Source organism: Procambarus clarkii, chromosome 71, assembly GCF_040958095.1.
Source record: "Procambarus clarkii isolate CNS0578487 chromosome 71, FALCON_Pclarkii_2.0, whole genome shotgun sequence".
In the NCBI taxonomy this organism is placed as follows: Eukaryota; Metazoa; Arthropoda; class Malacostraca; order Decapoda; family Cambaridae; genus Procambarus; species Procambarus clarkii.
In genome coordinates this window covers 14,121,285-14,133,641 of record NC_091220.1, presented here as the reverse complement: position 1 = coordinate 14,133,641, position 12,357 = coordinate 14,121,285, and the positions used below count along the sequence as shown (strand labels likewise).

At 40.4% G+C, this 12,357-nt stretch overlaps 1 protein-coding gene across 1 annotated transcript in view; it reads left to right on the top strand.

Annotated features, from left to right (window-relative positions):
- The window catches only part of LOC123753171 (fibronectin type-III domain-containing protein 3A), a 237,145-nt gene that overhangs the window by 207,624 nt on the left and 17,164 nt on the right, over window positions 1-12,357 (top strand). The window contains 2 exon segments of the mRNA XM_069311944.1: window positions 10,864-10,993; window positions 11,527-11,682. Coding sequence (XP_069168045.1) covers window positions 10,864-10,993; window positions 11,527-11,682 — 286 coding nt within the window.

Below are 12,357 nucleotides of genomic sequence, written 5' to 3'. Positions count from 1 at the left end.
GACGTCTGGCAGCGTGGCAACTAAGCTGGGCTTATCAGAGCAGCTCCGAAACCACAAGACGGAAATCATTACTTAATGAATTTCTCTTAAGACGCAAAGGCTTTGATAAATGACTAGATATTGAAAAGCCCTTTGGCGAGGTCATGAGCAGGAGGCGACAAAGAAGGCAGGGTTAGCATACTAGCGAGTTTGTCTTCAGACTCTGAAACTGTGGCGTCTCGTACCTGCGCGCGCAGATACTGGAGTGTCTGGCCGTAATTGTTTATTAGGAGTGTAGTTCAGCTTTAGGTAACCCAGTTTCTATAAGCGGAGCACGAGGCAGACAGACAGGGGGTGTCCCTGGTTATAACTGTACATGATGGCTATTTAAACACTTCCGCTATTGTAGCATTCAGTTTTGCCGTAGTACCTGTTTGTTTCTAGATCAACATGACGTAATATGCTCTCACAGATCAGTATAATTGTCAGGTTTACTGTTTGCACGTGTTATTCAATACAATTTGTTCTCCAAGGTTATGCATTGTTGAATGGGGAACTTTACACCTTCTGTTGCAATCGTGTTTAAATTGGTTAGAGGAGTGTGAGAGTGGGGTAATATTTGTCAGCGATGGTTGGGAAGACCTAACCAACTTGGGAAGACCTAACCAACTTGGGAAGACCTAACCAACTTAGGAAGACCTAACCAACTTGGGAAGACGAACTCGACAAATACCTCCAAAGAATACCTGATCAACCAGGCTGCGCTTCATACGTCAGGCTGCGAGCAGCCGCGTCCAACAGCCTGATTGATCAGACGACCAACCGGGCCGTGGGGCCGTTGATCCCCGGAAGCTACGCAAGGTAGGTAGACCAGCTTACAAACGCCGTACTGTACACTTCCCCACTGTGTGTCGGACCTGGGTAAGGAAAGCAAGTCAGATTATAAATGCTTAGCCTAATGAAAACTCGAATAGTTTACCAATTCTCAGTCTGTCGGAGAACAGTTTAAATATACCAGCAGGAAGTATATAATAGGATAATGAAGTCTGAAATTAAAATTGGCTGGATTGTCTTTGGTGAGGCGTGTTATATCCAGGGTTATATTCCACTGATGCCTAAAAAGAATAGTAAATAAAGTTTTTTTTCATTTAAATGTGAATCAAATTCAAGTATGTTTATTGAGACGAGAAAGAAATGCATCTCAAAGGGATAGAGTAGCTTAGGCTATTTCTACCCCCCCCGAAATGGGAATTATGTTCATTTGGGCCCTACCCAACCCATGTTCAATGTTAAGAGGCGTATGGAGCTGTATATTTTGATTATAAAAGTGTTAACATTACTTCGTTTGTGCTTGCTGTGACTAAACAGTAGGAAGTAATGAAGTTACAGTTGAAGAGTATAGAGTAGGCAGGAAAGTATGCCTGATCAACCGGCCTGTGATTCATGCCTCAGATGGCAAACAGCTGCGTCTAACAAAAAGTAACAGCCTGTTTGACCACACCACCAGCCAGGAGGCCAGGTCAGAGACCGGGCCGGGAGGACATAGATACTCGAAACCACCTCAAGGTAACGGGGTTTAACGTGTAGGTAAGTGAACAGTTTGTCCCCAAATAAAGCTCCAATGTTATAGCCTAAGGTACAGGTACTAAATACTAAACTAAGGTACAGGTACTAAAGTGGCGGATGGCATGAAACGAGATGGAATGAATGAGTTGCGCGCGGGCGTGTGTATACACAACTAGGGGCTCACCATAGCCCGTGCTACGTGGAACTTTGTTCCAGCTAGGGAATCTTTAACAACATGCGCGCGTCTAGGCTTCTTGTAGGCTAAATCATCCCACTGTTACCATGAGGACGTGGTGGGTGTGAGGCTCAGTATAGTTGCCACACAACTTTCACATCTATCATCCTCACTAGGAAGTTTGTAAATAAATACTCTCCATCGACAGTGCTTAGGGGTGAGAAATTCTGGGGGAGGAAAAATAGCAGTTCACTGTAATGATGAACTCGTTTAGGTCGTTTCCCCGTCGTGGGTTTTTTAAGCATGTTTGTAGAACTGTGTTATGTAATCATTTACGGGGATTGGAAGAGAATGTGTAATAAGGTAAGGTGGTAGCGATTGGGGAGAGCGTGCAGAGAGGCGCCAGCCACGCGTCTGGTGTTGAAGGCGCGGCAGGCGCGACTCCAGGGGGGAAAACTCTCGTACCGCTACAATCAATAACTTCTCGCATTTTCTTTCGATTTAGTTTGTATTTATGATTTCATTATGTATTTTGCGCCCTGTGTGTAAGGTTGAATTGGTTATTTAATCATGTATTATTAATGTGAAGATTTGTAATTGAATGTATTATATAAGAGGCTATGGAATTGTCAACATGCTTTATGTGCCCCTGGTGCTTACATGTTTACATGTGATTAATTAAGGGATTGAAATAGTGGCAATTTCAAGAAATGACGAAAGAAAATAGTTTGCAACGATTATAATTGCTCAATTTGTATTGATATAAATAGTAAACTTGAAAAGAAAAGCATTGTAAATGAAGTTATGGAGACTGGCTGGCAACTGGTGCAGCAGTGACGTGGAGCGTCTGAAGTGGCTGTACACCGGAGCTGCTCCACATGGCGGCTTTCAAAACAAACAAACCAATTGTAAACACTGTGTAAATGTAGAGTTAATTCCGACACGTGTTTGGTTTGACGCGTTGAATGTCTCGTAGTGAGGAAATAACTTGGCAAATTTGGGCAAGTTGGCACGGTGAGTGTCCCTCCCGCACGCCTCCCACTTCGACACGTAGTACGCTGCCACGCTGCCAAACTTAATACATTGATTGTAATTATATTTTGTTTCATTATCCTGTGCCTTGTTATAGTTGTGTAAATAATGAATTCTTGATTCATTTTTCTTTTAAATGGTTGAAGCCAGGAGTTGATCTCTTGGTGAAAGAGGTGATAGTATTTAGTGGGTGGTGCGGGAGGTTGCCGCTAGAGGGCTCGCCTGGTTGGCATTCACTGTACAGGTGGCATATTTTTGGCAGTATTTGACCTGCCTTTGATTTTTCGTGGCTTTAACTAAATAGAAACTTGTGTATCCAGGATATATATATGCGCTACATGATTTAGATTTGCTGGATATAACACAAGGGTGTAAGGTTGAAGTTATTAAGAACACTAGGCCTTAGTGTGTGTAGAAGATATATAGATATATCTTCTTCTACATGGTGTTATCTGCCTAGTTGATAAGGCTGGCAGGATATCAGCAACTTGTGTGTGAACATTGTTGTTGTTCAGTGTGTGTTCACACTCGGGCTGACCCGAGCATTACCAACAGTCGTGTTTGTATAGAAAGACAATCGACATCTTGGACTAAGTGTTTCTTAACATAAGACAAATTCCTTGAGCTTGGAAAGCAGCAGCAAAGTTTAGAAGTTTGTGATGTGTGTGATTTTGAGACTTGATAATACTCACGCTGAAGAAAATATTGTGCAGAGTGAATTGCGTCGTTTGAGGTTATGTATATTAGTGGAAATATAATTAAATTTCATTGATGTGTATGACTGTAGAAGTGGAGAGGCGTGTGTGAGGTGATCATGCTAGAGGCAGATATTATCTGTAATTTGGAAGAAGGAATACAGCTATCGCCTTCAACACAGAGCTAGTCAAGGCAGCCATTATATCCAATGGCAGACATTGTATATATATTTAATAGGAAGTTAATAGCTAGATTATATAATTTTGACTAATGTCACGTAAAAAAAAAACTGACTGGCGGAGTAATTACTAAAGTAACGTGCATATGGCCCATATTGAAGGATTTATGGGAACAGTAACCTTGGTGCCATTTTCAGTGTGTCATGTGTAAGCCAGTAACACTTGGGTGTTACTGGGTGTGTTATTAAGATTGATAAAGATCAAGCCACCCAAGAGGTGGCACGGGCATGAATAGCCCGTAATGTAATTATCAGGAGAGAAAACTCTAATTCATTATGACTATGTAGCACTTGGAAGGGGAATGAAGATAAGTATTTAAGATAGGACAGAGGGAAGGGATGGTGCCCAACCACTTGGACGGTCGGGGATTGAACGCCAACTTGCAAGAAGCGAGACAGTCACTCTACTGGCCAGTTCAAGTGGTTGGACTTGTTAAAGGAATGTTCTGAGTGTGTGCTTGTATCTGCCCACCTCAAGAGCATGTCTCTTGTATCCTACTAACACATGTCTTCAATTTTAACCGTCTTCTGTATACTAAATATAAAGTGTATATTTATCCTCTCTGTATCTCAAGTGTCATAACAAAATCGGCGTTAGATTCAATAGTTCTCTTATGTCGTGTTAATTATTTTTTCTGGTTCCAACATTATGACAAATCTGATTCAAGTTTTGTTTTAAAATGCTTGTTTTCCATAAGGGTGGTCTGTTAAATCAGGACTAGTCTGAAGCAGGTGGAATATTTTGCATTTATTGTTTTAAGGCTGGCCCATTAAGTGTTGCTCGTTTCTGTTTTACTTAGGCGAAGTATGAGTATTTATGACTCGTGTGGTCGCTTCAGTAAGATTTTGACCCATGTGTTTAACAACAATTTCTGCTCTGTTGAATCAAAGTTGAAATCTTAATGAGTTTGTAACCCTGCACTGTGTTAGATGATGTTCCAGTGGTGTGTCGGGCATGTCTCCACAGCCTATGCTGCTGATGTGGTCATGTATACTTCTGGTTTTAGACTAGGTATTCAGCCCGTCCTCCTAAAGTTTCCCAACGTTAAGAAACATGTCGTACTAAAATGCTCTTATCGTAACCTACCAGAGGACCCAAAACAGAAAACGGGACAGTATGTCAATTTCGCAGCCCGTCCTCGCCTACAAAGATCCAAGCTCGTTAATCCAGCCGCCAAACCCCCTGTTTATTAATGAAAAACGGTTTACACACGACTCACAGCTGATGACGTCCGAACACTTCCGGACCAAGTGCTTCGCTCACGTCCTGTGTTCGAACCACAATTCTATAAATGCTTCACCCACGTACTTTAAATACAAATAATCGCCAACGGAATCTAAAGATCTATCCTAACCTACGCCTGACTATAAATGTAATTTTTATGTATAATAATTTGAGAAAAACCAGTTTTTATTACATAGTATGTTAAAATTGGTAAATGCATCTGGGGAGGACGGCCGCTGCTTTAAACAGCCTAGTGTGAGGACGGGTTGAATGTCGCCAGCCGCTACCATTTTCTAGGACAACGATTTTTGGCCTTTAGTAAAGTATGCGTCAAAATGCGACGTTATATTAGGAGGACGGGTTGAATTATTACGTTAACTGGGTATTATTATTCCCTTTACGAAATCTGGGTTACCTTGAAGCTGCGCTGTTCTGTGGGTCTCCTGTTTCTGGCTCCCATCGTCTGACCGGTACATTTGTCGCACTCGAATCAAATTAGCCACCCAGTTAACTCCTACTGCAGCATTTAGCAGTCATCCTGCCCATTGACTCGTCAGTCTGGTAGTATTATCCACATACACATTAACACCACGTATCCAGAGGCCAGTATACATGATACATTCCTCGTGCTAGTGTTTGTGAATGCATGATATAACTGATGATGTAGCCAAAGCATGTGTTCACGATGTAGATGATTACTGCCTTGGATTGCCTTTGAGTAGCCTGTGTAATATACCGAGAACTGCACCAAAATTGTATAGTCCAGAGACGATGACATTCACACTAGTTATTCCATCCTATCTATTATGCGACACTGAAACCTTGCTACCACTCACCCACAAGATGGGGCCCATATTAAACTAATTAAACCAACTAAAATTCGCTCGTTGTGTTACACTTGTGATGACGGTACGTGTTAGTTTGATAAAAGCTGTGAATGAACTGTTGTCGTATATGTATCTTCTACATTTCATGTAGCTGGCATAGCTAAATTAATTTTGAGGTTAGGCTCCTGACTTCATTACGTGGCGCTTCAACCTTTTCCACAACCGCTCACGGGGTGGGTATGTATAATAAACGAACAAAACTAACGTGACTACTTCCTCGTCTGTATTAATCCCTTGCCCGGAAACAGTCGTGGACCCAGGACTGAACCTTGTGAACGTCCAACTTGTGTAAATTCCCCACCTCTGGTCAGTGCCGGTATAGATATATTCACTTATCCAGTTTCATACTTTATTTATATTCCATCTTGTTTTTTTTTTTTTTAATTTTGTGTACGAGTCTTCCTTGAGGAACGGTGTGGGAGGACTACTGGCATTCACGTAATATGTAATCAACTCAATGAGGGCGTGAATGAGTGGAAACCTTAAGAACATGAATATGATTCCAATATTTATCAGTCAACAATTCGCCTATCATGATGAGGTCATAATGCTCCGAGTTTGATGGTTCGAGACCTGAGAAGTATAACTGAAAGACTCGAGCGCTTTTATTATACAGATATGAGCATCCCATAGGTGTGAGTGGAACAAGTTATATAAAAACTAATTGTGTATACATTTTGTTATAATATTACATTGTTGTAATGAAGATAAAATTCAAAAATGTGTGTTAGGAGTATATGTAGAAGGAATGAGAGGTACCTGTATCACAGTGCCTGCACCACAAGCTGATTGATTTTTACATTTTGATTGTTGCCGCCGGAGGCTGCTAGTTTATTGTGCACCCCATACTCATCCTGTGAGCGGTAGCGCAAAATCATTACAGAGGGCACAAAAGGTCTTTATCAGACCTCATCTTAGACTATTACATAAACAATTTCATCTATTCTTCACAAGGTGATCCGTTGTAGCTTGTCCTGTTGTGAACACCATAGCTTAGTCAAGTCATAGGCTAGTAGAGAATTAGGGATAACACCTAAGACTTGCGCACAACACCCTGCGTCACTCAAGACTACATGAAGCTTCTGGAGGTAATTGATTGATGAAGATTAAGCCAACCAAAAGGTGGCACGGGCATGAATAGCCCGCAAGTGGTGGCCCTTTTGAGCCATTACCAGTATCAAGAGCTGATACTGGAGATCTGTGAAGGCGCGACTGCACCCTGCGCGACGGGAGATGTCTCCCTTCTGGAGGTAGTGGAACCTCTCTATTTAGCGTGCCGTACACGTCTCCTGTAGGTTTATGGGCTACTCAAGCCCGTGTCATCTCATTGTGTGGGTTAATCTAATCAATCGCAGGTATACTGTGGCGTACAGCTCGCTGGGGCGTACACCTATAGTGCCGTGCTGCATACCTCACAGGGCCGTACCGTTAATATTGGTTAGTGACTGCCATCCTCATAACTGATAAAGATTCGTTAAGTTGCTATTGATGACGAGTGCCTGGGCTGAGGTGCACAACCACTCTCCACCCCACCACATGCCCTTCTGGTCAGTGTGAAGGATGATAACCACTGATCTGGCACGTCACGCCCTCACAACCCACAGCTGAGCACTGGTCTATTTTCATCCCTTTCACACTGGCCGAGAGGCGGTTTTCATACATCACACTAGGCTGGCCTAAATTATTCTAGACCTAGACACACTGTGGTTGCATGTGTTATTACACCTGGGCCAATTTCCTTATTTCGAATCACTTTTGCTGGTAAATGCTGCTGTTGCAAGTGCAACAGTTGCACTTACAAAAAAAGTTGCAACTTACAAAAGTTGCCTAGTGGACCAAACTCTCACAAGTCAAGCCTGGCCTCGGGCCGGGCTTGGGGAGTAGAACAACTCCTAGAACCTCATCAACCAGGTATCAACAGATACCTTGGGGTAGGGCGCTATGTGACACAGCCGTGCTTGGATTTACACTTGTATGAAATAATATAGTACATATACGGCCCCCCCTCACCCCCCCCCCTAAAAAAAAGTATGGACGTGCTTAAGGTATGTGTGTGTGTGTACGGCAGAGTAAAGATACTTCTGCGGTGTTATATAATAGTAAAGTAATGAAGAGCACAGTTATGACAAGGAAAGTGATTGTCGACTTTGTAGATGAAGGTATTATAAAACATATATTTAATCTATTCTGGGCAGTGTGGTGTCGACTTTCAAACTAGCCTGGCCACTTGACTATATCAATCCCTCTTTATAAACGAGTACGGTACATGTTGTTAGGTGGTTCGTGTGCATTAAGAATTTGTCGTCCTCGAGCGCCTAATTATTTTCAGCCTAACTTAAATTCTTATCTTATACTGATGTAATATCGATTTAAGAAGTTTATGGTGATGCAAAACCAAGGAAATTTAGTAAAACGGGGTATTTCATGATATTTTATGTACAAGGTTTCGGAAACAAGAGACAGAGACAAATAAAAATAAAATCCTCCTCCAGTAATATTATGTATAGACAATGTGAACAATTACGTAAATATAACTGCCAAGACAAGTTACTATATCCCAACGGTACTATAAATAATGTGTGCATAATATTGTACATTATTAAATTTTTAAAGTTTGCCCCGAGGGGCGAGTTTATTGGGCAGCGTCACTCGTCCTGTGAGTGGACACACCGCCATAGCAGCATGTACAACACTCCCCAATAGGAAGAAAACCCGCTGGGTTGTTCATTATTAGTCATGAGGGTACTAGGATTGGGTACATTAGGCTTAGGATGTTAGCTTGTTTTATTCCTAGATGCACTGTACTACCATATATAGCCCAGTCGCGTTGAATTTAGACATTCTGATTGTATTGTCGCTCGAGCTTGTTTAAATATAGAGCATGGGTGTATTTTCTAAGGTCGAGAGGCAGCTCCTTGCGTGTATATGGCAGTCCTGAAAGTATTTATTAATTCTATGCAATGTCAGCCCCTTGACATCCTTGACGCAAGTGACTGATTCTTAACTCTAAGGAGAGTGTCCGCGTGACTCTTAACTCTCCAACCTCGAAATACAGAACAGTTTTATTTGCGCTAGTGTAGTTATTGGCGTTGTGTTGGTGTCCTCCATGCAAGTGTATGAAACGTTATAATTTACAATGACTAAATATCTACAACACAGTATTTAGAAACAAGACTGGTCAAACAACATGAACAATGGAAGCACTGCTAACTACTTTGTGCAATTGTTAAGGACATATTTTTGTAAATGTTCAGTTTCATAAATGTTCATGTAAAAGTTAATGTTTCCAAACTCAACTATTTCCATTTCAAAACACAAATAGTAATGAAAACATTAAAAAGTACATTAAAATATAGCCTAATTAAAAAAAAAGACCAACTCTCAGAGCGCCTAAATACACTTTGTGCAGTGGTTAATGGCAGGATAGCAAGTGCTGTTGAGAATTAGTGTTTTACCATTTAAATTATTTAGCCAGTACTTAAAGATAAAATTGTGTTTTGGCGTATTTAATATCGTGATTCGTGTTTCCTGTTGGGGCGTAAGGATGATTTTTACAAGCCTATTTGTATTTAAGTTAGGATAAATTGGATATAATATAGGGACTGCGAGGAGGCACCTCAAGCCTGGCCACCAGGGTGAAGATTCTGGTTCAGTGAGTGACCACCCGCGGCCCAGTGAGTGACCAAGTCAGGTGACGTCTTGATCAGCCAAACTTCTAGGGGTTTGTAGCTTGCATTTCGATGTAGGCAATTGGTCTGTAATGTATTTTATCGAGCTTTGGTACAGTTACACTCGCGTTAACATTTAGAGGAAGTGTGTTGAAAAAGATTGACGATTTTCATTTATTAAATTATCTCTTGGTGTATTTACTGTATCTATTTTTTTAATGGAGCTGTATTGCACAGTTTACCATGCAAATTTTGGAAACATTTCCTCCTCATATCTTCCAGATGTGATTATAACGCATTTCTTTTTACCTTCATTCATGGAAATGCAATTTGAGATATTTTAAGTATTATAGTTCTTGCATATTAGCTCGCCAAGCCTCAATAGCAGAGATATCGAGAAGAAAAAAAGCAGTTTCAGAGGCGTGAGACAGCTACCGTACTGTGGCAATTTGACTCGTGCAAATTTTTGCACGAGTTTTTCGTGCAAAATTTTTTTTCATGCAGTCGGAAATTCCAACATTTTAATCCAGAAGAGGGTGAGATGGACATTCATGAGTACACAAGTGACAGGAAGTCGTAGTGTAGAATATTTCCATTTATTGATTAGAAAATAAAGGATTATGGGAAAATCTTTCAAGTCTGCAATAACCTCCACTGCTGCAAAGGTTAAGGGTAAATCCTCCACCGTGACCCCCATCATCCTATAAGGTCATGGGGAAAGATTTCATACTGACGAGTACAGACTGAATGTAGCATGTTACAGGATGATAGCTTAACATTTATCATGAGTCCATTTAGGCGAAGTATGAGGCAGTGCAGTTAATCGTATCATAAAAGTGCAGTGCACTGTTATGATAGTTCCCATGGAAATCATAAATGACTCCTATTATTCCAGCATTGAATAAAGTTGAAGTTAAGATGACTTCAGAATCTGATAAAGTTGTGGATAAAGGTGTAACCATAACTGACAGTGACAAACAGGGGCAGACAGAAGAAAATTTTGGATCCAGGAGTGGCAGAGTGACAAGTGATGGAGCTGCTCATGCTAGCAGAATGTTTACTGCACCATTAAATTTGACGGTGCAACATGGTGATGGCAAAGTCCTTTCCTTTAAGTTAATGGTAAGTCACTTGTGTACAAGTTTAAAAACTTGTAATGTTTTGTGATATTTTCATGTTTGCTTGCCGAGGTGTGGTTTTCAACTATGGTATTCCCTGTTGCTCGTTGTTAGAGTACAGTAGTCCACTGTATACAGCATTTGTGTTGTAGAGCATTAGGGCTGTGTAGATACGTTAAATTTTATTTATGTTTTTATGGCGGGCATTTGCTCTCTTCCCACATCCATTGAATAATGATAATTTTCTCACACTACAGTATATTCATTTGTTAATTTCAGGGTCCAAATGCAGGCCAAGGTCCACCCCAGTTCTATGGGCCGCCACCTGGTCCTCCACCCCAGGGCTATGTGCCACCTTACCAGCCTCCACCACAGTACCCTCCCGTCATGTCACCACCCCTTGCACAACGTGAGTCAGCCATAGGTTGTAATGATCTAGTTCTTGTACCTTTTTTTTTTCTGCTACTTATGCTGTACTGTATGTATATATACAGTAGCAGCAAAAAAATCATTTCTCGTGTCGTGTACTTGTGCACATTAGCATGAAATTTACCATGGTGTGTGTCTGGATTCTTAACATGTTTTTGCACATTTCTTGCTATTTGCTGAATTATTATATTTGCTAGAAAAAGAAAATATATGTAAGCGGTCAAAAGTCAAGCCTGGCCCTGGGTCAGGCTTAGTGAGTAAAACTCCCAGAACCTCATCCAGGTTCAGGATGCTATACAGTATATTATACAGTATTGTACTGTATGTGAAGGACATAATGAATGGTAGAACATTACTTGTGTTTTTATTATAATATTCAATAACTTTCTTTTACTTTGCTACTTGCCCATTTTTCTGGGCTTCTCTCCTCACTACATGACAGTAGGAAACAAGATAATGATGTACAAATAGTACTGTATAGTATGATTTTGAACTATGAAATTCTTGTTTCAGCATCACCGCCACCTATTTATACCCAAAAGCCAGACCGCCACATGCGTCTGTATGATAAGCAAAGACCCAAGTATTACCCGCGGCAGCAACACCAACACACCACCAAATCTGGGACCAGTAGCCTACACAGTACACCTCCACTCTCTCCGAAGAAAGGTAATACCTTAGAATCGGTATTCAAGTTTTATACAGGCCGATATTATTAAATACTGTATTAGTGATTCAATTATTATGTTCATAAAACAATAAACAAATAGGTTTGCTGTTGTTACACTATATACACAGGTTATATATAAGTATTTGCATGTTTTGTTCACCATAACGAACCACTAAGTTGGTCTTGAGTCAAAAAGCAACGAGGAGTGACCTTAATATTGATAAGTTATCCCAGTTGCTGTGATATAATAATTTAATTTTTATTACAGTAGAGTACCATACACAATTACAGTACCTTTGTTTAAATACCATATATTTATTATTAAAATACTTTCCATTGCTTTGGGATGAAATAGTGTTGATAAAAATATGTAAACATGAAAATAATTTTAATTTAACATGTACCATTGAATTAAAGAATACATTGTAAACTAATTAATGATGTCAAAGATAATATATGCTTAATACTGCACATTGGCAGCTCAACATTTTGAATTAATTGGATTGTGCCTAGTTGAGACTACATGTTATTTAGGCCTATGGTATTTAGTTCTTATGTTTAGGCTTGTTTTTTTGTTTGTTTTCCAACAGAAGATATTAGTGCAAATAACAGAACCTCTCTTTTGCACACACTTTTATAGCAAAATCACACATGAAATTTAACTTGAAATGTAA